Raw genomic sequence first — 26,206 nt, 5'->3', positions numbered from 1 at the left:
CGACGACCGGTCTAGCTAGCTGATGCGAGTATTGTAGGGAGGCTCTCTGACTCTGAGACTCTGAACGGGAACGGAGGTGGTCCCCCAGCGGGCCGGGGACGGTGGGTGCCAGACGTGGACGGCTGGGAAGAGCTGCTCAGGCAGCTCAGCTGCATGTTTACCAACTGGTGTGGATGGCATGGTCGCCCCATGCGCCGGCGACGAAGCAGACGCTGGCGGAGTGGGGCCAGATGACACAGAAACTTAAAACTGCCGACGTGAGTGAGACGACGACCAGTCGGCCAGCGCGGCGCGGCAGCATTACACGGGACAAAGGCACACACTTGAATTGTCAGTATGAACAACACACGGGTTACGTACACGGACATTGCAGCCGCGCGTCAGAACGTACCTGTATATTATAGCATGTATCGTTCGACAATTCGTCTCCGATACAGAAACCGGATACATGCAAATCAATGCAATGCCGCCACAGGGGAGAGCAGCCGGGCATCAAGGTAATAAATTTGCTGGAGATACAACTGGCCGCCGGCCGGCCTGGAGCGGCAGGCCGTCGCCCCCCTGCCGCCGCCGGCCAGCAGGTATAGGCGGTGGTAGGAGCCCGGAGCTCGACCGATCGAGCTGGCAAGACACGTGGCGCGCACCTGATCAGCACCTGAGCCCGAAGGGGCCCTCGACGCACAGCTGGGAGAAGATCCCCGGCCGCAGCCTGCCGCGGACGTTGATCTCGAAGAACATGGCGCTGGCGCACCCGTTCTCGGAGTTGTCGTTGATCACGTCGCTGTAGGGGCACGCGTAGGTCTTGAACGCCCCGCAGCACCGCTGCGCCGACGGCACCCCGCGGCAGCTGCTGACCACCGCGTCCAGGCCGGGCGAGGTGTCGAACCGCACCGGGCACCCACCTGCACCAGCCAAGCCGCACGCGCGGCGCGCCGGTCAGGATTGATCACGCGCCACGCCCCCGTTTAGGCTAGAGGTTAATTTTGAGCACCGTGGTGTTTACCTTGTATCAGCTTGCGCGATGGGGATGGGGTTTCCGTTATGTTGTTAGCGCAATCAAGGGCGCCCACTGGGGGCAAAAGACACAGAGGTTAGCTTAATTATAATGCCTTTCGAAAAAAAAGGATTTGCAAAACTTTATTTTTAATAAACCAGGACCATTCCTCTATGTATTGAATACATTGTAGGTATTATAATATGATGATAGTTCTGTAGCAATCTAATTGATAACATTCGTAAGAGAAATAATGAATGGCCGGACCATATATATTTAAGACTTTTTTTAAATTTTAACGTGTGATATAAAATGAAAAATGAGAGAGTACTTGATATGAATTTGTTTTTCTCCTGAGGAATAGCGAATCCGACAGCAACCACGGACAATGCCACACAACAGAAGAGCATCGCGGCTGTGCTGGTGGAACCCATCTCGCTCGGACGTCCTCGTCTCTTCCAAACCACAAGGGTTAAAATGGAGTGGTGGTTGATGGCGAGACACCAACCACCGGTGTGCAAATTTGTGAAGGAGTTGGTTCTCGTCGAAGGCATGTTTTTTATAGCAAGCTGACAATGTTCAGCTGGTTATTGTACGTGTGTTTTGAGCTTGTGTGGACCTCCTGGTTTGCAGAGCAAGAGATTGATGAGCAAAATAGTTGTGGTGGTGTTTGAAAGAGACGACCGGGTCAACTACCCATAATTGACGGTCCTCAATGGCTTTCTAATGTTGGAGATGGCCTAAGTTGGCGGTAGCTCTTCAATAATTATTAGCAAAATTAGCGTGGTTTCAAAGGAACTAACTAACTAACTAACTAACTAACTAACTATATATATATATATATGCTCATCAAGGAGCGAGCATTAAATGGAAATGAAATATACTAGAGCTGCCGCCGTCACGTATAGGCGAGTTCAACGAATACCAGGGTTGGTATTTGTACACAGGCAAGTAGGTTCATGGATTATATTGGGGTGCTTCATAAAAAAATGTGTAGAACCTACAAAGATATGAGGCGTTACGTAAGACCAACTATCATGCTAGCATTTCTCGGGATAAGGGTCATTTTCAGGGACCAACTCACCCCCGCATTGCGACAAGTCCATCTATACTTCTTCCTTCCCTCAAGCTACCAAGAATAAGGGTCATTTTTGGGGAAATAAAAAAAACATGTCATTTTTGTATTTCCCATTTTTTATTGGGATATCACTTTTTTATTGCCTTGTTAGCTTCCTTAATCCGTTTTATGCATGTGATTATGTGAAGGTGAGATGAAGACCGTTACCTAAACTTGAGTGTGTGCTTGTTTTGTGTTGTGTGTAATTGTTTAGAACAAACATGTGGCTTACTTGGACGTTGCGAATCGTGGTTATCATTATGATATTTGGTATTATTATGTTGATCAGTTGGGTTGGTTTGTGATTGCTACTGAGTACCGACGTGTTTCCATTAGTATTAATGGGGTTTTATATTACCGTTTCAGTCACATTTTGTTTTCATTTATTTTTTATATAAAAAATGTGAGGTATCAAAACGGAAATAAAATATTCTAATCGGTCATATGTTTTCTAAGGGTGCGTTTGGTAGTCTTGCAGAGCTGAGCGCTAGCTCAGCTGGGCAAGCTAGCCGATTTCAGCTACGCCTACCTTGCCAGTGCAGCATGTTTGGTAGTTTTGCCCAGCTAGCATCCTCGTTTGGTATTGATCACTGTTTGTGTAACACCCCATGTGTTAATCATTCGTAATTAAGAGTAACCTTAGCCATTAGCTTTAAATTTTCATGATTAAATCACTAGAGGAAAAATTTTCTGTCAAATTTTGTTAGCTCGGGCTAGACCGGTCCGACCGGTCAGAGCGAGCAGTCAGACCTGTTGATCCGGGTGTTTTATTTCCACCTAGACCCCACAACCACTAAAACCAGAACCCTCTTTCTCCCTCACCAGTTCACTCTCAATCTCTCACGTTCACTCTCTCTCACTCTCTCCCTCACCATGCACTCCCTCTCCCCAAACCCTACACTCCAAATCCCTCATCTCAAATCAATCTCAAGGCCATGGGAGCTTCAAATTCGCGTGGAGGACCATCATCCCCACGTATTCGTCCCCGGGGAGCCTTGGATTTCAAGTTCTTCGCGCGGGAAAATCTCGTTCAAGGTACTCCAACTTGTGCCGGCCCGATCTATCTATATAGGAGGTTCAAAGTGATTTCCTTTGGTCAATTGTCTCTATATGCATCCCTTCACTAGGATCTAAAGGGGTTTTGATTTTTGTTGGTTAGTTTTCCCGCAATAAGAATTTCTATTTTTTGGCTGAAAACGTGTCTATCGGAACTTCCGACACGTTGTCGGAACTTCCTACACATTTATTTTGGATAGGCCGAGCACCCCTTGACAGAAGAAAACCAAAACCTTCGACAATCATCGGAACTTCCGACACTTTGTCGGAACTTCCTACACATTTATTTTGATTTGGCCGAGCGCCTCTTGTCGGAAGAAACTCAAAACTTCCGATGGGGGTCGGAACTTCCGACCCTGGATCGGAACTTCCAATCAGCACTGAGCAGCAGAGCTTGTAAAATGTGTAGAAAATTATAGAAAAATCAGAAAAATGCAAAACTAGTTTTGTTAGCTTCGTATCTTCATGCTCTAGATGATAGAACCATGAAAGGTGATGTTTGACAACTTTTTCTATGCATTTTTATATATACTAGATAAAATGCTTTTATGGCTTGCTAAATGCATAATTGGAGTTAGAGCCATGTTGTATATGTAAGACCTGTGGGGTTAGTTGTGTTTTGGCATATAGTAACAATTGCATTGTATTAATTGTCATATCATATGCATATGTGTAGCAACCACAGTGGAGGAGGTGGTCTACGAGTTGGTGACGGAGCCACAGGAGCCGCCGGAGCAGGCTAGGCAAGAAGAAAGGAGTGAGAACCCGGCCCAAGGCCCAGTTCACCCTAGTTCAGAGCAGCAGCCCGAAGGCAAGCCCCGGTTCACAATCTCATAATATAATATGGAACCTATATCTACATGTGTTTATGTAATACTTGTGCATTACGTTTTCAGAAATTGTTTGGAATCTTAGTTGCATGATCCATATGTTCTCTTAGGTCTTATACTAGTATGTGTAGTGTGATAGCACTGCCATGCTAAATAGGACTCGGTAGAAGTCGAGTAATTTCCTGTTACTCGCGAGATATAGGTTGTACTTACAATTCAGTATATGAAGGTTGAATTCAAGATGTAATGAATGGAATTGGAGACCGGACGGGGAATGATGATGAGATGTAGGTATGACAACATGACAGGGTTCTTGGGTGTCTAGCCCCGTCTGTGTCGATTGAGAACCATACTGTTGTTGGCCCTGCTGATCATGTTTGAATTGTACTAACCGCATGCCGGGAGTAGGAGGTAGTCGAAACCGGTAAGCCTAGTACCGTTTTGCTTCGAAAGTACAGGAACCCGTACCCAACTCCTAGTGTAGTCGAGTGGCAGCGGAGAAATGGGATGCACGTATTTAGTTTTGGTGGTCTATCGTAGGGCTCGGTTGACTATATGTCGTTGGGCTGGTTCCTGTAGTTCGAGGTGGGAGGTGGGAATGGTTGGTGCGTGTGGTCCGATAGGGCCAATGCGTGCCGTGTTGGTTAGGTCCACCTTGTAAGGTTAAATCGAATCGATTCGCCGTCAGTCGCTCTCGGAGATGAGCACCTTGATCACTGCGTCGCATCGTAGTATTGAGATGGAATATGAATGATATACGATGATGATTACTTTGTATTGTTATTTAATGATCCACCATGTTTGCTCTAGTTGTTATGCAAATATTAGCTGATGTATAGGCTAAAGAAAAATCTTGAGCTAAAATATTGAAAGTAAGGACTCACTTTTAGATGCTTTTTCTGCAAACAAACCACCAGGCAGAAAGCCGTGCATGTCTAGATATGTGGGCTAAGTATACCCATAGTCGGGTAAGTCTTGCTGAGTATTAGTGGCTCAGGGTTTGTTGTTTACCCTGTTTCAGGTGTAGAAGCTAACTAGGACTCCTATCAGTGAGCTCGATGTGACGTCCAGTCCTCACGTCTCCGTAGTTCTCGATTTATTGTCTTTGTTTTACTTATTCTCTATTATAAATATTCCTCAGGTTAGATTCTCTTCCGCTGCTGTCATTTTTTATATTACTCCTAGATTGAAAGCTGTTTTATAAATGTATTAATATTATTTACTATTTTCTTTTTTGTGAAATTGTATCATGCTGGTACTGTCTGCGCTCGCCGTCGTGCGAGACTTCTGGTGTGTTTTGATCGGCCTGTGGGTTGGAAACAAACTATCAAGTTATGTCTAATTAAAGTAATGTGCCTGATGTGTTCAAATGATGGCCATTATGCTTAATTAGTTAATTTAACTTGGCGGTTGTGTCACAGTTTGCCTTGCCCACTGCATCATTTGCCAGCAAATTAAAAACACAGTTAGCATTCCTATCTAGAAACTTTGAATAAGTTCTCTGCCTCATCATGTAATTTGCAGGAACACACGACATGGTTGCAATTGGAAATAATATCAGAATACATTTATTACAAAGCATTTCCTAATCTGAAGCTGCAGGCCCATTGTTCAAAATCTAATGAAGTAAGTGCATTCTACATGCATTATTTTTCCTTCCACCGAAGGGATGAAGGCAAGTACAAAATTTTATCAAAAATAAATCAGATCGGAGATGGATAGGTACGCATAAATTAACCATCTCCTTGATACTCCCTCCTTCCCCGTTTATAAGGCATGGTGGAACATGACACGGTCTTCTAAACAACACTTTGACCATTTATTTATCATATATTATATCACTTTTGATTATAAACTTATAATCATTGTAAACTATGTTTGATTATGAATTCAATCATATGAAATTTGCATTATAAAAATAAAAATTTAATAGTCAAATTATTAGTCAAAGATGAGAAGGTTTGAATCTTGATATACGTGTATGCCTTATAAACGGGGAAGGAGGGAGTAGCCTCTAATGGCCTTCCCTTCAGCATACCAGCTATTTTCTTATTATTGGCTAGGTACTCTTGCATCTCAAGTCGAACAAATAATGGATACTCCGCCATGCCATCAATTATCTTGAATAACGGACCTACTAATTCTTGGAAGGAGTCTGAGTGGTGGAATTTTATTTCTGCTTGATTTATATAGTGGAGTAAAAATCGTAGGAGAGAGTGATAGAACACAGCGGCATGCGGCGTGTGACCAAAACCACCCAACCCCGTAACATTAATTACATGTGTCCTACTAATCCACCCAGAACAAGTTTGCCATCTACAAGAACCAAGCTAAACCAGAACACGTCTCCATTATCCCTTAATCCTCAGACGGTTCCAAAACAGAACCGCATGCGCTACTGCTACGGATGACTGCCACTCGGTGTTCTGCGCTCCTGAATCATTTGCTGCTTACCAATAGAAAGAAGTTGCATGCGCTAAGGATCTGGTGTCAGAGGGCACGGCGGATCCTATAGAATGAGGTCCGGCTCCGATTCCGAACAAATTAGGCCATCTTTACGTGTAAACCGGTAAACACAAAAAAACCCGTCATATCGAATGTTTCGATACATGTATGGAGTACTAAATGAAGTCTATTTACAAAACTTTTTGTATAGATGAGCTGTAAATCGCAAAATGAATCTAATGAGCCTACTTAATCCATGATTTGCAACAGTGATGCTACAATAACTATCCGCTAATTATTAATTAATCATGGATTAATTAATATCATTAGATTCGTCTCGCGATTTACAACCCATCTGTGCAAAAAGTTTTGTAAATAAACTTCATTTATTACTTTAAATTAGTACAATTCCAACACAAAATAATTTTGCGCTCGAACTAAACACAGCATTATTCGGCTGGAGCAGCTTTGGCGGCGCCTCAAAAAAAAAAGGGTGTCACGTCAATTGACCATCGGTGATTGGACAACCGCGAGATGCCGATATCCACGAGGCCCTTGACGCTAGCTATGGTGTCGTCGAACATTTTGAGATAGCTAGCTGTAGGCGCAAGCAGCTTCTTCCATGATGGATTTGGCAGTCGACTGGCCGGTCAGGGCAGCGGTGAGACGCAGACGGATTGAGATTATGATGACAATGATGGTCATAGTTATTGACTCGATCATAACCATTTCAGCTCAATCCAAATATGACTGAATCATTCTCACCGTAAACCAAACTGAATTAAACTATTTTCTAAGGTCAGTCTATTTACACCAACTCAGTGGTCAATCAGAAAAAAACTGGTTTGCCACATTAGCAGCCTGACCGTGTGACTGCACTGCCCCTGCCCCTGCCCCCTGTGGTCTGCCACCCGAAGCCGGATTTTTTTCATTTTTATATTTAAAAAAATTAAAATTTCAAAAATATATGGCGGTTTCGAAAAATTTCAAAACTATACCCCTGTCGCCCCTTGCCTGGGCGACAGGGGCCTGTCGCCTCCTGGCTGGGCGACAGGACCTAAATGTAAAAAAAATTACATTTAGGTCCTGGCGCCCGGGATGTATTAAATAGTGAACTTGTAAAATAGATATAAAATCGTAGAAAAATCGGAAAAATACAAACTCAACTGTTCTGGATTCTATGAAATAAGATCTACAACTTTTGTTATATAAAGTTTTTCATTTGATCAATGTATCTTGCTCTATTTTAAATACTAGTTTAATCCACTTTTATTTAAATCTCAAGATCCATCCTTTGGATGCAGGTCGCCTTTGGCTAGTGTTGCATATGGTGAGCATAGGCTTGCACAAAATTGGTAGATCCAGAAAACATTTTTAGAATAAGTTTTTAAATTAAATCTTGCAATATGTCTAGTTTAAATGGGTTATTTATCCATGCTGCTATACTGAGTTTTAGAAGCCATAACTTTTACAGTACCATTATTTTATTTCTTAAGAGCTAAAAAAAAATTTGGTAAAATTTAGATAAGCACAACTAGACCAAAAGTTTGGGCGGCAGGGGGCCTGCCGCCCGCCAGGGGGCCCGCCAGGGGGGCGGCAGGCTCCCCCCTCCTGTATAAAAGGGTTTCCCTCCCCCTCCCCCCTCATTTGCTTCCCACGACATCCAGAGAGCGGGAGGGAGAGAGGAAGGGTGAGGGAGAGAGTTGTAACGGCGAAGCCCTGCCGGATTTTGGATCCTAACCGCAGGTAATAAATATTTCTCAACTTTCTCGATATATATTTATTGTATGTTTAATTCTATAATTAGTGTATGCAGCAGTAATGTTATTTTCGCGATTTAGGTAATGTTTTTAATATAATTTAGATAGAATTAAGATTAGTTTTTAGAAAACCCAATTAGGTTTACCAACAATTTTTGTGGTATTGATTAGTTGTTTAATACGAGAAAAAATTTCGAGAAATAGTCATAAATTGTAGAAAATATTAGAAAAGTATGTGAAACATTCAAATAAATTGTAGAAAATGCAGAAAAATTTAGAAAATGTTAGAAAAATATATTTATAAAAATGTATTGTAAAAAATTGTAGGAAATGCACGAAAATGTTAGAAAAGTTTATGAAAATTTAAGATAAATTGTAGAAAAATGCAGAAAAATTGTGGAAAATGCAGAAAACTTATATTTTTTTTGTGTTAGGTATGGCCGGAGATACGCCAGCTCTACTTGACAGAGTCATAGACTCGTCGCACCGGTCTTTTCTTGCTGTGGTTCAGCGCGTGAAACTTAACGTGCTGCGTCCACGTCCACCAGCGGAGTTTATTCCTGTTGAGCCACGATGGGTGCCCAGGTGATACGTCGTCGGATTATGTTTTTAAAAATACGTTTGTTTCGTATACGTTTCGTACATAATGTACTTACATTTGATCGTTCTATTTTTCAGATTGAGTGAGGCTGGTCTTCTTACTATAGGTCGTCTTGCTGAGAGTGGTTTAGTACAGCTGGACAGGTCCCTACTGACGGCTCTAGTTGATAGATGGAGGCCTGAGACAAACACCTTCCACCTCCCTTGTGGGGAGATGACACCGACCCTACAGGACATTGCGATGCTGCTGGGTCTTCCTATCAGTGGGGATGCCGTAGGGCCTCGTGTCGTCCCGCCTACGTGGTTGGACGATCTAGAAGAGCGTTTTGCAAATATTGACATCGCGATTGATGTAGAAGAGCACCCAAAAGCAACAGGCCCTGCCAAGGTATGGATCCTCCAGTTCCAGGTACATACCTTGTTATGGAACGATTAATGTTAGAGTTATGCTTTTTACTAGTGCAGTTATGGTTTTATTTTATAATTGATCTCGTACTCATAAATGTTCATCTTTTCTATGCAGCCCGACAATTTGGCACATGATGCTGATGATGATAGCGTCACTCGATCCCTTGAGGCATACCTGTTGTGGTTGTTTGGATACATAATGTTCAACAACTCACACGGGGCCTATGTGGATAGGGTGCTTGTGCCTTACGCACTGGAGATCGCAGAGGCAGCTGTGGAGGAAATGCCTCAATACAGTTGGGGTGCAGCGGTACTTGCAGCCACGTACCGTGGCCTCTGCAAGGCATCGGTGCAAAATAAGCACAATGCAATTCTTACAGGATGTCCAATTCTGCTACAGCTTTGGTCGTACGAGAGGATAGCAATTGGTCGCCCGCTTGTCGACCAATCACCGTATGAGCTGGATATGTACGGTGACACTGAGGACGATAGGCCCACCATGGGGACTCTTTGGTACGCTCGTCAGGTACGGAAATAACTGCTACTCGTACTATTCTATTGCCAATTCTGTTGCTTTGTTTTACCTTCTTTGTATTTCTTATTTGTACATATTATTATTAATGTTGTGCAGAAGAGGTGGGCCCACGTACAGTCTCGTCGGGCCTATCCTGATTTTGTTGCTGATTTTGATCGGTTGACACCTGAAGATGTCATGTGGGAGCCCTATTCCGAGTTGGCTATAAACACTCGTGCACCGATCGGGATATCTTCGGTTTGCTTTCAGGACCAGGCTTTATGGATGACAACTACAGCGTTGGTGTACGACGTTTACATTGAGGCTCACTGCCCGGACAGAGTCAGGAGACAGTTCGGTCAAAGGCAGTTGTATCCTGTGCCGTCAGCATTGGATCGGGTCGAACGCCATGACCACATGTAACAATTCATATACTATTTCAGTGACTATGCATTGTATAGTTAACTAATCATATTTGACTAAATTGTTTTCAATATTTAGTTTATCGAGGACTGGGCAACCCTTCTCCAACATGTGGGTGACAAGGCTGCAGCCTTGGGTCGACGGCTGGGACCAGGCAGAGGAGAACGTGGCGCTTGCGATCCCTGCACACACGGAGGCTTCGTACAGGGCGTACCTGAGCTGGTACCCGCCTCAGACTCGTTGCCGCTTGATATATGCTGACATGCAACCACAGCCGCATGTTGCGACAGCACAGGATGGGTACGCACGACATAGGGATGAAGCATTAGCTGGCGCGGTGAGTCAAAATTATCATCGCTTTTCAAATACTTTGGATTACAGTGTTAATGCTTTTTTTTCTTGCTTGCAGTTTGAAATGTGCAGGTTGATGGACTTAGATGCCAGGGCGAATTTGATGAGGATTCGAGGGGGATCTATGATGGATAGGAATGAGCAAGAGTTGGCCTGGACCCGAGTTTCCCAAAGAGCCCATTCCATGCTTGAAGCCTTTGGTAGCCGGACATCGTACGATGACTCGTACGGTTCGTCTCAAGCCTCGACCTCGTTTCCTTGTGGTCCCACACAGCAGCAGTCTTCCAAAGCACCTTATTGGTCTCAGCAGCATTATCCAGGTACGTGAGGATACTTACTAACTTCCTACTTTGAAGCCAACAATTAATTCTCAGTCCATACAGGTGATGCACACCCACCTTACCAACCTCACGGAGGGACTCAGTTTAGTACCATGGCACCAGCTGCAGGGATGTCATTTCAACCAACACAGGCACCACCACGACCTTTCGGTAAACATATAGTTAATATCTTAATTTCAATTAATTGTGGTATGAAGTCTAATTCTTTTTGTATTTACATATAGGATCACAACAGGGGTATGATGCTGGACCTTCTTCGTATTACCCTACGGCGACAGCAGAAGGAACGCAAGGTAAATACCTAATCTGTAGCCCGAATTTATCATGTGCTTCTTATCTCTATGAATATTTTAAATAATTTGAACGGTTTACAGGATCGCACCACCAGCTTCCTGATATGGGTCATTCCTCGTATCCACCACCACCAGGTACGTATGATGAATATATACCAAAATATATGACTTATAAGACGATATTAAGATATCTTAATTGCTACTGTATAGGGCCCACACAGGATACCTTTGAGGCGAACTTCGAAGATTGGAGTCGGTTATTTTCTACACCTAACCCGCAGGCCGATATTACCTTCCAGACATCTGTGCCCACCGGACGTCCAGGTAGAGACGTAGGGCCTCCAGAGCGACACACCTACTCTACAGACCACGTCCACGCTCAGCGTAAAAGAGGTCGACATGGCCGGGGTGGCCGGGGTGGTTAGGATGTGCTTCTAGCTGTTTCTGTATTTTTGTTATGGACATGTCATCATGTTATACTTATTTCGTTCTCATACATCACCTATTTCGTTCTCATTTGCGTATGAGTGTGAATTGCTAGCTTATACTTTTCATATTCATGTTCTTTACTAATGGTTTTTATTTGTATCCATATCTAAAACACATCTAATGGTGGTGCCCACAACAGGGAGCCTGCCGCCCCCCCGGCGGGCGGCAGGGGGCCTGCCGCCCGCCAGTGGGGGCGGCAGGCTCCCACCAAGGGCTCCCGCGCAAATAAATATTTTTAAAATTTACATATAAGTCCCTGCCGCCTCGCTGCTGGGCGGCAGGCCCCCTGCCGCCCCCCTGCCGGGCGGTAGGGGTACAGAACTGTAAAATGTGATATTGAAAATATATTTCTGTAAAAAATATTTTCGAAAAATATAAAAATAAAAAAGGCGCTCGCGGAAGCCGAGCCAGCCACCAGCTTCCTGGTCCGACTCAACCAGGCCCAACCCACTTAGGGTCCATCACCAAACCAGACACGACAAACGTGGGTACAAACCCTAAACCCCTGCTCCCATCCCAAACTCCCAAATCCCAGCCTCCAGCCGCGCCGCCGCCGCCAACAATGGCAATGGCATCCACTCCCTCCAACCCCACCAGCCGCCTCCGCCGCGAGGATGCGGTCCGCGCGGTGGCCGCCCTCCTCCGATGGCTCCAGAAGAACCCGACCCCGTCGCCGGAGCCCATCTACCTCATTGTCGCCCTCAAGCGCGCCCCCGTCCGGCGCTTCGAGCACCAGCTCCGCCTCCCGCACTCTCCGTTCCCCTCCATCTCCCTCGTCTCGGACCGCCTCCCCTCCGATCTCCCCGACGACGTCGAACCGCTCCCTTCCTCCGCGCTCCGGTCCCTCCCCGCCGCCGCGCGGCGCGGCCTGGTCCTCGTCGACCGCCGCCTCAGGATCCCCGGCGGCGGGGGCAAGGCGGCGGGCGCCAAGCGCGGCGTGACCGTGCCTGTGGACCTATCCGACCCTGCGTGGGCGGAGTCCGCGAGGGAGGCGGCGCGCTGCGTGGAGCTGCGGGTGGAGACCGGGACGTGCCGCGCCGTGCGCGTGGGCCACGGCGCGATGTCGCGAGAAGAGGCCGTGGAGAACTTGGTGGCTGCGGTGGAGGCTGCCGCCGCGTGCGTGCCGAGGAAATGGAAGAACGTGCGAGCGCTGCATGTGAAGTCCCCTGAGTCGGTCGCGCTGCCGCTCTACTCGGGGCCCAGTACAAGCAGCGACCAGGACGGCGACGACCATCCGGAGGCTGCAAAGCGGGAATTCGCGGCAACGGTGGAGGAGCAGGGGAGGGTGAAGAGGAAGAAGAGTGGCATGGGTTGTAATTAGTCAATTGCCCTGTTCCCAATTGTCTCTTGTCTTTGCTCATGCAAGGAGTAACTTTGAACCAGGCACCAGGGGATTCACCGAGTTCTAAAATCAGCTACATTCAATTAGTTGATGTGCACTTTGATGGCATAATTTCTTGTAGTCTTGATTGATGTCCAACAGAATTTTGATATGAACAGTGTCCCCTAACTTGTCTTGTACTACGCATTTTCTGGATATTCATTTTGCTTAGATCGTGTATTACCTGGTACCAGTGAATGATAGTTTGGCATCTTCTATTCCGGGAGAAGAAAAAAGTTGTACAGTTCGTATTGTCGCAATCTGAACTCTTTCAGCAAACTCGGAGCAGTTGCAGGAGCTCAACACGCTGAGCTGAAGTTGTTTTCCAAACTGGAAATGCATTGACCACAAGTTTTTGTATTTTGTTCCAATTGCAATCAAGGTCCACTGCTCATGACTACAACAACAGCCTTAGAGCATCTCCAAGAGAATAAATTGTACTAGTTAAATTCCTATTTAGCTAGCCATTTAGCTAGAATTCCTCTTCTATTTCTCTTCTTCCAACAGACTAGCTAAATCTCTCCTCACTCCAATTCACTGACACCTAGGTCCCGCAACATCATCTACTCCCCTCCTCCTACACCCCATCCATGGCGCCAGATGAAGAAGAGCTTGACCAAGAGCCCGCCGAGCCGCCGCCGGACGCTTCACCCAGCGCTGGAGCTCTGTGCCGCCGAGCAGCTTCACCCTCCGCCGCTGGCTGCTCGCCCGCCGCCGGGAGCTCGCCCTCCGCCCGGTAGCTTACTCTCCGCGGCCCCTCCGCCGCCGAGAGCAGGCCCTCTGACCGGAGCTTGCCCTCCGCCGCCCGGAGCTCGCCCCCCCACCCCCATCCCCCGGAGCTCGCCATCCGACCGGGAGCTCGCCCTCCGCCACCGGGAGCAGGCCCTCCGCCCAGAGCTCGCTCTCCACCGCCAGGAGCTCTCCCTTCACCTCCCGGAGCTCGCCATCCGACCGGGAGCTCGCCCTCCGCCACCGGGAGCAGGCCCTCCGCCCAGAGCTCGCTCTCCACCGCCAGGAGCTCTCCCTTCACCTCCCGGAGCTCGCCCTCCGCCCGGAGCTTGCCCTCCGCCCGGAGCTTGCCCTTTGCCTGGGAACTCACCCTCCGATGCCCCTCCGCTGCCGGGAGCAGACCCTCCGCCCAGAGATCGGCCTTCGCCGCCAGGAGCTCACCCTCCGCAGCCGGGAGGAAGATCAGCGCCGCCCTCCGTCGGGTGCTCGGCCTCCGCCGCAGGCTCAACGTTGGTGGGGGGGGGGGCGAGCGGGGACATATCCTTTGCAATCAAGCTTGCAATCACCGTGCAATCCAATTAAAAAAAGTTTCAAAAAATTTTGAAAAAAATTTTGAATGTGCATTCCAACCTACTTCATCTATATATAAAATTTCAGGGTCAAATTCGTCCTCCTCTAGAAGTTACAAAAAAGATAAATTTTCTGACAAAAGTAATAGTTCAAATGTAACATAGATTTGTCTTTTTTGTAACTTCTAGAGGAGGACGAATTTGACCCTGAAATTTTATATATAGATGAAGTAGGTTGAGATGCACATTCAAGATTTTTTTCAGAATTTTTTGAAATTTTTTTAGTTGGATTGCACGATGATTGCACTGTAAACTTGATTGCACAGGATATGTCGCCGGAGCGCAGGAGGGAGGGAGCAAGAGGGGGATGGGCGGGGGTAGCGAGCCTGGGTCGCTCGTGAAAGGTGCCGAGCGATGTCCTTCTTCTCCCGAGCCGGATATCGAGCGGAGGTGATAGAGAGACTGTTGGATACAAGTTTTTGAGGTTTTTGTAAAAAATTATCTATTCAGAAACTTTTGCAGAGTCTGTTGGAGATGCTCTTAGATCAGTTAAGTAGGAAACATTACTAGTGCCTGGCAGCAACTTAGCAGTACAAATTGGCATCATTATCTGAATTCCATATATCAGATCACAAAAATAGGAGACGTCATTGACCAAGGACATAAGCAAAAAAAAAAAAATGCACAAGCATTAAACTGAAAATACATTTCGACTGAAGCAGATCAAATTGACACCAAATGACTAGAACATGAAAAAAAAACACCCAAAAAAAATCATGTGGTATAATCCATGCTAAGTATCCGTCACTACTTCCAATGTTTCATTACGTTGCTGTCATTTTTCTTTTTGAAAAAGTGAAGAAGCAAATTCATGTCTGTCAATTCACATTGCTGTCAATTATCAATAGAAATGCGTTGCATCCATCAAAGAACCAACTCTCTGCGTTTGGTAAAACGTCACGTCAAAATTACACAGAAAGACGAATTTTCGCATGGAGTACTAAATGAAGTCTATTTGTAAAACATTTTCAGGAATGGATGTAAATTTTCGAGACAAATCTAGTGACGGTAATTAATTGTTGATTTGCTACATTGATGCTACTTGTAACACCCCATGTGTTAATTACCTGTAATTAGGATTAATCATAGGCTTAACATGATCATTAGCACTAATTCATTTATGTATAAAGACATTAAATAAATTTGTCTAGCATTTTAATACATGCAATGTTGAGTTTTTTTTAAATATTTCCTAGTATGAGTTTATACAATTCCACAATTAAATAATATTAAAAATGCATAAATATGAAAGATAGTAAATTTGTGTTAAAAATTTGTTTTGAATGCCAAATGACGCATTTATCATCCTGGAACAAATTTTCAAAGAGAAACCAATTAAAATTTCTAATTTAAACATCTAATTACATGAAATGGTAGTTTTGTTTATTTCAAAGTAGCCTCGTTTGAGAGCATTTTAAAATTTATTTTTCTTAAACACTAAACTTTTGACCCACATGAAAACCATAGTCTATCTAACGAACTTTCTATTTAGCATGATAAGAACGCAGAAAAGCAATGTTTATATGGTTAAAATCACAGTCAAACCTTGGTCAAAATGCTGTTTTCAGCTTTCTCTGGAAATCTTCAAGTCTTGAACTTCAGGTCTGAACCCTAGGGTTCAGATGTGTCTAAGTTTTGTTTTTATTGAAAACTTTCCAAAAACCCAAACTAAATGCTGTAGTACTATGTTTGTTCTCCACCTTGGCCATGACCACCACACAGATTTAACTCTGTATGGTATTTTAAATTGGTTCAAAGTCGGGTAGTTGAAATGAGTATGCACCTTTGAAAATTCAGTTAACTCGTGTTTTCCCCAAAACTTTGGTCCCATTTATCTCCTATTCGGTGAATCATTTCACCAAAACTTCTATACAAGAAGTGTAGCCCTACAATCCATCTTTAACTTTTGTATTGATCAATTGAAACGTTGCAATGTGATTTTGGAAGGAACAAAGGCTCAACTTGCTGTATTTGCCGGCCATGGACACTGAACCTTGGTGTCAGCAGCAGCAGCAGCAGCTCGCCACACGGTTGCCGGCGTGTGACCATCGCCGTGCGCCCATTCGACGAGCAGACCGTGCCCGGCACATCTCTCCCTCCCTCTCCCGAAGTCTCCAGCACCGCCAGCTCTCTTCCTCTCCCTTCTTTCCTTCTCTACCTTGAGCAGAGTCAATAAGCAAGCAGAGCAGAGCCATGGATGGCTGCCTAGCCTCCGGCCTGATTCGGCGCCTCCACGACCTCCCAATCCAAACCCTCGCGCCCAAGCCTCCCCCACCGCCTCCTCAACCTTCCCCGCTACTTACCAGAGCTCCTTCCTAGTCGAATCCACCGAAATCAGTTGCCCTGCCGCCGGCCGCCAATGGAGCACCATCGAGCTCCGCCCCTTCACGTCGATCCGCGCCTCCGGCCCTTCTCCGCCCAAATCAACCCCCAAAATGAGTTCGTGGTGAGCTCCTAGTCCTCCCCGGCCCCTTTCCTCTTCAACTCCGGCGCCATGCTGCCCGGAACGCCGCCGCGCCGCCGCACCGGTCCGCCTGTGCCGCGGCGAGCTGCCCCTGCGCCGTTTTCTGTCGCGCCGCCGGCCGAGCTGGCTCCGCCCGGCCCTGCTGGCAGCTGTGCCGCCCTGCCCCGCCGCCGCCCTGACCCATCGCCGCGAGCCATGCGCGCCACGCCGCCGGCCATGGCGCTGGTGGCCATGGCGTGGCTGTGCTGCCGTGCAGCTACTGTTTTTTTGTCAAATGAATTTGTTTCATTTCGTATGAACTTGTAAAATCCATATAAAATTTTAGAAAAATCAGAAAAATGTAAACTAAAGTTCGTCGGAATCCTGGTGACAAGATCTACAACTTTTCTTACAGTCACATCCTTAGTTTCTAAATAATTTTTTGCTTTAGATTAAATGTTAGTTTAAATAGCTTCTTCTTGTATCTTTTGTTCTAGAGCATTGCTAGGATTGAAACTTGCACATTTTGTTAGTCTCTTGATGAGTAGCTCTGTGTAAAATACTCATTCTTAGTTGAGGTCTATAGCTTTAGTTTTATTAAAACTTGTTTTTATGCCTTTATTAAATAGATGTATTTGTTTAAGATGTTATACTATTAATCTAGGACTGAAACTTTTATAGTAGATTTATTTTGTGCATTTTATCCCTTTTTGCATCAATATTGCATTTAACAAAAGAACTTTATAAAAGTTACTAAAATTTATACAAAAATTTGGACTATATTTATGATAAAAATAATACTTTAGGATAGACTGTTTACTAGTGGGTGTATACAAGTGACTTTACATAATTATTTTTGTTTCGCAGCATGTCTCTATAACTAAAATGGCTATTAAGTGGTAGTAAATATGACTTTATTTTATTCTTACAAACCATTGGTGCTCTAGTTTAGAATGAAGTTTCTAAATACTTGTTCTGGATAGTTATTTCATGAGATGGTTCCTTTATATTAATCCTGCCTTTCGAACCACGCTTCACTTTTCTATTACGAAGATGTTTAGACATATAGTGTTTTTAATTTGTATTGTCTCATGGAGTCGTTCAGGAAAATACTTTAGACAAGACCTTACTCGGCCTCTTCACTTTATGTAGTTGGTTTATGTACTACTCGGTTAATGATCACCCTACGTGTGTTTAGAATTGTGCAATTGCATTAACCAGCATTTCATGTGCATACATGTAGAACTCGTAGCTGAAGACGCCGTCTACAGAGTGGTCGTGAAGCCCAGGAGCTAGCGAAGTAGGTGCAAGAAGAAATTCATGAAGACCCGGCCCAAAGCCGCAAATAATACTAACCCCGCTCAGCAAAAAGGCAAGCCCCGCAGCATAACCCTTAATTTTGGTATTCAATGTTTATTATATAATTATTATGCATTTCCGTTTCTAGGAGTTGATTGGAACTATAGATGCATGATTCCTAGGTTTCCTCAGTTACTCTACTAATGTGCAGGTCGTTAGTACTGCCATGCTTAATTAGGACTCGGTAGAAGTCGAGTGATTCCTGTCACTCGCGAGCTATAGGTCCTTGTTACTTATGGCAAAGTGGTTTGAGAATGAATCTGTGAGAAAAGAAGAATGGAGACCGGGCGGAGAGGAATTGGATTATGGATATGGAATGTATGGAAAGTGGACCTCCGCCTGTGTCGATTGAGGACCGTACCGTTGTTGGCACATTGATCGAGGATTGAACAGTACTAACCACATGCCGGAAGTAGGAGGTAGTCGAAACCGGTAAGCTGTAGACCTGATTTACAACGATAGCTCGAACTGCGACCTGCTACTCTGGGAGTAGAATGATGGCGGGTGTTGGAGTGTATGTCGCCTCCGGGTATTCTGGGAGTTCACCGAGAGGGCCCTTCACCCGGGTTTTGGCAGGCGTAGTTTAGGTGTCGTGGTAATGACGAGAACAGTTGACGCGTGTGGCCCGGCGTGGTTTGCATGTGTCGTGTGAGTTAGGTCCACCTTGCAAGGTTAAATCGGATCGATTCGCCGTGACTCGTGGTTATGAGAGCCTTGATCTCTCTGTCACATCGTAGTAAACCAGTGGAACGAAAATGACAATGTGATGAGATATGTTTGGGTTACTCTTGGGAAAAATATAACGTGATACACCATGTTTGCTCTAAATGTTATGCAAACCTAGTTGATATTTGTACATTAAATTTGAGCTAAAATATTGAAAGTAAGGATCCACTATTAGTCGCTTTCTAGCAAAAATAAACTCCAGAGCCAAAAGGCTTGCATGTCTAGATAGTGGGCTAAGTATACCCAAGTCGGGTAAGCCTTGCTGAGTATTAGTATACCCAGGATTTGTTGTTACCCTATTTTCAGGTAGCTGCTGCTGGTTGGAGCTAACCAGAATTCACATCGGTGGGCTCGATGTGACGTCCTCACGTCAGCGTAGTTATCGTTGTTTTTCTAAACTAAACTTTTCTTTAATTTCCGCTGCATTTTGAACTCTGATATTTTACGTAAACTTGTTTCTAAGTTCTGCTTGTAAATTAACTTTGAGAACTTTTGTCTGCTTGTAATCATCTGTGCTCGTCCTCGTGCGAGACTTCCAGTGTTTTTTCGATCCTTAAAACTGACAGACGTCCGGATTACACCGTTTTAAATGCACAGTAACTTGATTAACCATTAAAATGATAGTTAGCGCACTTAAGTCGGTTTAATTTGGGCGGTTCTGCTACAGCTACAGTAACCATTATCTAATTACGCGGTCAAAAGCCTCAATAGATTGGTCTCGCGAATTTACCAGGAGTCCTGCAGGTGGTTTTATAATTAAACTTTATTTAGTACTCTAAATTAGTGGTCAAAGGAGTAAAAAAATTTGGTGAATTTTTTTTGAGCCCAAACCAAACACGGCCTTTGGACAAAAATCACTCTTTTCTTGTCACTTTCTGCATTTGCAACTACAAGCGAACTCCATCTAGCACTCCAACGCACCTGCAAAAAAACATAACCTACGCCTGTATAGAGAAGCAGAATCAGAGAACATCTGCAGACAAAACTAGATTGACGAACTGTAGACAAAACCAGATGAACAGGAACAGCCAAGAACTACTGCACCCACATTCCAGGGAATACTCCATTACCACACGAAAACATGCGTCGATCCATTACCACAAGAAAACATCAATCTACCCACCACCACCACACGAAAACATGTATCAAACCATCAATTCAGCAGGAACAACAGAAATCATCGTGCAATATAAGAATTCAGAAACAAGGAAAGCGACGAGGAGAACGCTAGCCACCTACATGACAACAGGACATCTACAAACTACAGAAAATTGGCTGATCAATGTCTTGATTCATGGCCATCGGATTTTCTATTTCGCGATCACGGGAGAAAGTCACACACGCCGACTACACTTGCTCCCCGTTTGCCGCATCTCCCGCTTCCCCCACGCCTGCTTCCACGGCGCCGGCCACCTCGGCCATCGCCCCCTGCTGCCGCCACCTCGTCATCGCCGGCTCCCAGGAAGACCCCGTAGGCATCCCCCGGCTTGTCGCCCACCTTCAGGAGAACCTCGAACCGGTTGCCGTGAGATTCCCCGCTCACGGGCGCAACGGTGTGGACTAATAATTTAAAATATTTGTGCGAAGGCTAATAATTTGAGACGGAGAGAGTATAAGACTAGTTTTCGTACAAATTTTATGGACATTAAATATTATACTACATCAACAAATTTGTTGCTATGGCAGGATCATTACGAGAAGGGAGAAAAAAAGATTTTATACAATGTGAGAGAAGTTTCATCCTCATAATACTCATCCCATTCAGTTACCAAGTTCACAGTCTTTGTAATATTGCAATAAAATTATACACTGATATTGACCTAAAAGATGCATTTAATTATAAATAAATGGGAAAAGAAGCATATATGGATATTTAACTTTATTCCCTTTATTTTCTTTTAATAATCCTACTTCCAAAATTGAGTTATTCTCTTTTGATAGTCCCCATTTGAGTTGACATCTTGAGATAGTACGGATAGCCGTTCGATTCTCGTGCAGAGAAATTTCTCACCAAGAAAGATTAGTGTACATATATAATAACATCGAAAATGAGAAGTCATAATTAATGAGATGATAAGCAAGGTTCTTCTTCTTGATCATGTACCAAGATGAAACAGAACTACCAAAAGGGAATAGAGTGGATATTATTTTGCACATATTTTAGCTTGTGCAACATAGTAGCTTGCTAGCTAATGCAAGGCTCTAATCTTCAGCTATATTATTTTAACTTTTGATGGTTAGAAATTTAATTAATAGAGGTAGTACGATGCATACACATGCCATGCAAAACTGAAATACTTAAGCTTCATTAAATACCTCAATCTCGGATTGGAGCTCGCGAGCTCCATGTTAGGTTCAAGCTTGGCTTGATTCCAAGTATAGTTTACTTGAATTGAGTTTTCGTCAAATCATATATAAATAGCTCATGAGTCTTGAGCTTTTCTAGTAACTCTACTTAGGTATAAGGGTGAATCGTGAATGCTCAGCGGGTCAGCAGGTGTAAATCAACATGATATTAGACCACAGTGTCGAGACAAGCACACATGCTATAATATGGTGGGCACGTCATTGTTGCTAAAGTCAAGGTCTCGGCAGACAGCATCGTGATGGTAGGTAGATTTTTTTGAGAAAGGAGGATAGGTGGCATGTACAAAATATTAAGAAATGCTAGAGCTCAAAATTTTAGTTGAAAAGATCTTGAAGGAGATATTGCCATATGATATTTAATTATGTTATGATGATATTTAAACCGACAAGATTAATAAATACTTCAGTGTCACATTTAGCAACACACGGGCATATTTGCTAGAATTATAACAAATTGTCATAGCTAAAAAAATCTTATTCTACCTAAGTATTAGAAAACATGCCCTACAACGCTTCAAATTGTACAATAGAGCAAAATATCACACTAATAGATATTTTATGTGCTAGCAATATAACAACTAACATATACTATAAATAAAGTAATAGACGAGCATACACAAGACATGTGAAATTTTTATTATTTGATTTTGAGACGCTATTGATGAGGAATGGAATGTAGATTTAAGTTAGTTTGTAAAATAAAATATATTTTAAACTAGCTATAATGATTTTTATTTAGAATAGAGTTAAGTTAAAAAATATTTTAGAGATTATGTACACCCAAATTTTAAAGTATAGGGCCTTCCTGCCAGCACGTCCCATGGTTTGTGAGAGACGCTGGTTGTTCTTGGAGGGCTTTAGGCAGGTGTTCGTGTGGGTGGTTGTTCAGGGAGAGGCGGAGAGCTTTTTGCTTGGGTGTTCTGTCGACGGTGGTAGTATAGGCAGGCCGCGCCGTGCTGGCACCTGGCAGGCTAGCACATGCAAGAGACGACACACATCCTATGATCCTAATCTCTATCTGAGCGATGGTGGTATGTGCACACACGAAGCTCCCAGGAAATTACAACGCGACAGGCCATACATATGCATCTACACCAGGCCAGCGGGGATTCTGCTCGCTAGGTTGTGTGTGTGTTCCATTTTGAAACGAGATTCATCACCACCATTGGTTTCTATTTGTTTTGAAAAAGTGTTAGGCTGAATTGCATGTTGTTGTTTGCTACTAAATTAAAGCAATATATTCTCCAAAAAAGAGCATGTATACGTTACATGGGGCTCTCATGTAACAAGTTTGTTGATAAAATGCTCTCCCAAGTCCCGTCTCAGCCATTATTTGTACGTCTCATTTGTCCTTGCTATTGTTAACGATGCATTGAGGTATGATCTACGAGATTCAAGGCTTGCTAGCTACTAGTTTTAGTGCCTTTGATGTTGAGTATGTTCCTAGATCATATAATAAGGTTGCACATGCCCCAACCGCAATTGGTTGTAAGTGTCCTCACGATGCCAATCACCGTTGGGAGAGCGAGGACCTGGTCGCCAACGATCCCCACTTCATTCAGCGATGTGTGCACCCGATGCTAGATGATGACCAGAAGCAGAGAAGCTTGTAGCAAGTTTGAAAGGATCTTGATCACACGATGTCGTAGCCTAGAGGGGGGGTGAATAGGTGTTTCTTCAAAATCCAGCACTTAACCATGCTGACTGTGCCTGGACCAGTCAGACCGGTCCACCAGACCGGTCAGACCGGTCTAAATAGGCAGACATGTCACAACAGGGATTAATCCCCTTTCTCGAGCTTGAACCTATATGAAATTTGGGATATATATTTTGCAGAGTAATTCAATCAATATAAATAGGTCCCTGCACACAACTTGATCACACCCAAGTAGATTGAGCGGAAGCACAATTCAAACTCAAAGACTATAAAGCAAGGTATGTAAAACAAATCGAAATGAAGATGATGCAAAGGAGACACAGTGATTTGTTTTACCAAAGTTCGGATTCACCCCGTGCACCCATGTGTGAATTCTACTCTCCGTTGAGGAAGCTTATGGTGACCTCAAGGTCAAGCTATCTCCTCTCTCCACTATATGACCATGCGCCCTCGTGGCACACGATCGCCGTTGCAACAAACTTGCCGCTGCTCACCACAACCTTGGGAGCTAGCCGGCGACGCCTAGCCTTCTAGAAGTCGATGCTCCAAGAGTAACAAATGCTTCAATCAAGTTGGCCACCTCAAGTGCTCAAAGTTAGGACTCAATCTCTCTTGCTCAAATGACTCTCTAGAAATGGATCCACTCAACCCAACTCAAGGATTCAACTTGAATCAAGCAACTCTCACAAAGAGAGGTTGGGGAGGACTCTCCAAGTGCTCACAAGGCTCTCAAATGTGTTCTGAAATGAATAGCATCAGCACCCCCGAATGGGTGAAGTCATGGGGTATAAATACCCCACTCTCAAAAACTAGCCGTTGCCCCTGTTAGTGTTAGACCAGTCAGACTGGTCCCTCAGACCGGTCAGTTTGAAATTATAGCCGTTGGAGGCTTTCCCTGCCCAGGCCGGTCAGACCGGTCCCCTGGATTGGTCAGACCGGTCCCTCACTGGTTTTGCAGTTAGCTCTCTCTCTCTCTGGCTATTCTCTCTATGGACTATTTTGAGCACTTTTGGTGTTGTCTAAAACCACTGATGTTGCATCCCTCTTAATAGTATGGCATACCTATACTCAAGTGCATAAATGAAATATACAATTTCCACAATCACCACTTGAGCTTCGCATTATGATCATGACATCCTTTCTTTGAGCAATACCGTGAGGGCATCAACATCTTCATTTTCTGAGTATACCCGCTTTGAGCTAGTGATTTTGAATTTTCAATTTACATAGAAATGAAATCCACCTTGATTCACAAGTCTCCTTCTTCACTTGAATAATGACACTCTTCAACATAGAGCTCTCCATTACTCTAGAATCTCCGGCCTTTGACCCGTATCAGTTTCTTTGCTTCCCCCAAGCCGTCGCTTGCGTAGCCTCTTGAAACACGCCTCTCGGTCCTCTACCTTTATCCTAGCCGTCCATCTTGAACTCATGTTGATTTGTGTCATGCATGAAATCTTCTTTATCAATTCGAATTCTCAATACAATCACTTATGCAAGTTTTCCATTTTGAGACGTTATCTTTGCATAAACTCATATCTCATTCACTTTTGCCTTGTTTGCTTTTGTTAGCAACCATTTATCACAAGTGACAAGTTCTTCCATATTTGAGACTATGCATAAGCATATCACATCTTATTCACAAAACCTTTACTTGTCATTTTGAATCCCATTATAAATCGAACAAGCCTTCGCAAATATTAGAGCCTTTATATCAACCATGAATACCTTGCTCCTTTCTTTTCTTGTTTTACTTGTCACATAATATATTATGCCAATAGGATAATCACACTTGCTTGCAACACATGAGCCATTCTTATTTCATACAAATTTCTCAACTAAATTCCTGCTCATAATCTCATGCAAACAAGTTATTCCTTTAATCGTGTTGTCAATCAATACTCCAAAACCCACTTGGGGCCTAAATGCTTTCAATCTCCCTCTTTTTGGTGATTGATGACAATCCAATTGAAGTTTACAAAAAAATATTCAATAAACTTTTGAATTCTCAGATTTAGTTAGAGCTCCCCCTCAATATGTGCATATGAATGGAATTCATCATAATTTGGCCTCACATGCCAAATTACACATATTGAGCACAAATAAGACTCCCCCTAAATCTCAGCAATATTGGGGTGCAACAAGTGTGTGTGAGCACCATAAAATAACCCGTGATGCAATATGACATGTAAAGCACACAAGTAAACATAAAAGCAGTGCTGCTGCCACATAATGGTCAGACCGGTCCACACCAGCTAGCACTCAACACGGCTTAGACCGGTCAGACCGGTCAGAGACAGCCAACACAGCCCAAGGCTAAAACAAAAAGCATCACATCATATAAAAATTTCACACTATCACAAACTTTTCTTATGCATTTAAAACATGATGAATACACTCAGTAGCACACAATACAAGTGTCTCAAGTCCACAAGTCCTTTATACGATAGAGATGAATATGTTTTTACAAGATGAAGCACGAATTCTCAAACATATCCAAACAAGATTTCTTCTCTCCCAAACCATCCATACCATGATATCCATACATCCATCATCCATACAAGATAGGATCTAGATAATACACGATGATGACATCACATCTACTCATACTCACATTCATGCTCAACACAGGCACGCACACACACACACACACACACACACACACACACACACACACACACACACACACACACACACACACACACACACACACACACACACACTAGGATAAGCTTTAATCCTCCTTTCTTCTCCCCCTTTGTCATCCATCAACAAAAAGCGTACAAGAGGAGAAGAGTGTGCTGCCGTCTGAAACTCACTGTCCACCCGAAGAGAAACCACCAGAACTGCCGGATAAGCAAAGAGCGAGTCACTCCAGCTGGCCACTGTCGCCTCAACAGAGTCGGGAGCTAGAGAAAGTGAAGGTGTTGTCCCTGCATATCCCATATCTGGTGAAGACAGAGTCCCTCCAAGCCTAAAGTGAAGTGGAGGTGGTGCAGAAGCTATAGGAAATATCGCTGATGATCCTAGAACTGTCGACGAACTGACGTGAGTCCCAAACTGAGTTCCTGCACAGAACGGTGGAATCTGCCCCCACAAAGCTGGAAGTAAACGGCGGGGGCCCTGAGTACGATCCTGCAAACTGAGATCCTGCAAACTGAGATCTCACAAACTGTCCTGCGAACATCTGTGGGCTGTAGCAAAAAGCTGTGGACCTGGATGGAACTGAGGTGCAAAGTGTGGTGGAGGTCCGTGGGGAAACTGGTGAGCTAAAGAAGAACCACCTGGCTGACT

The 26,206-nt window shown here is 44.3% G+C and overlaps 2 protein-coding genes and 1 long non-coding RNA gene across 3 annotated transcripts; 2 read left to right on the top strand and 1 right to left on the bottom strand.

The window, feature by feature from the left end:
- Positions 1 to 372: 372 nt before the first annotated feature.
- On the bottom strand, positions 373 to 6,105 carry LOC120681193 (GPI-anchored protein LLG3-like). Its single transcript, XM_039962715.1, has 3 exons — positions 6,036 to 6,105; positions 1,004 to 1,069; positions 373 to 902 (listed from the first exon to the last, which is right to left on the bottom strand). Exons 1-3 carry the CDS (start codon positions 6,103 to 6,105, stop codon positions 649 to 651), a joined length of 390 nt encoding a protein of 129 aa, XP_039818649.1. The 3' UTR covers positions 373 to 648.
- A 6,014-nt stretch (positions 6,106 to 12,119) lies between these two features.
- LOC120683997 (ribosomal L1 domain-containing protein 1-like) lies at positions 12,120 to 13,173 on the top strand. Its single transcript, XM_039966083.1, has one exon. It carries the CDS (start codon positions 12,184 to 12,186, stop codon positions 12,940 to 12,942), a length of 759 nt encoding a protein of 252 aa, XP_039822017.1. The 5' UTR covers positions 12,120 to 12,183; the 3' UTR covers positions 12,943 to 13,173.
- A 3,367-nt stretch (positions 13,174 to 16,540) lies between these two features.
- On the top strand, positions 16,541 to 18,247 carry LOC120680455. The gene is made up of 2 exons (XR_005677676.1): positions 16,541 to 16,806; positions 18,047 to 18,247. It is a non-coding gene; the product is annotated as an uncharacterized LOC120680455 (long non-coding RNA).
- Positions 18,248 to 26,206: the final 7,959 nt, after the last annotated feature.

This window comes from Panicum virgatum, chromosome 7N (genome assembly GCF_016808335.1).
Source record: "Panicum virgatum strain AP13 chromosome 7N, P.virgatum_v5, whole genome shotgun sequence".
In the NCBI taxonomy this organism is placed as follows: domain Eukaryota; kingdom Viridiplantae; phylum Streptophyta; class Magnoliopsida; order Poales; family Poaceae; genus Panicum; species Panicum virgatum.
The sequence above is the reverse complement of the archived record's forward strand: the minus strand, read 5'-3'. Positions and strand labels throughout refer to the sequence as shown.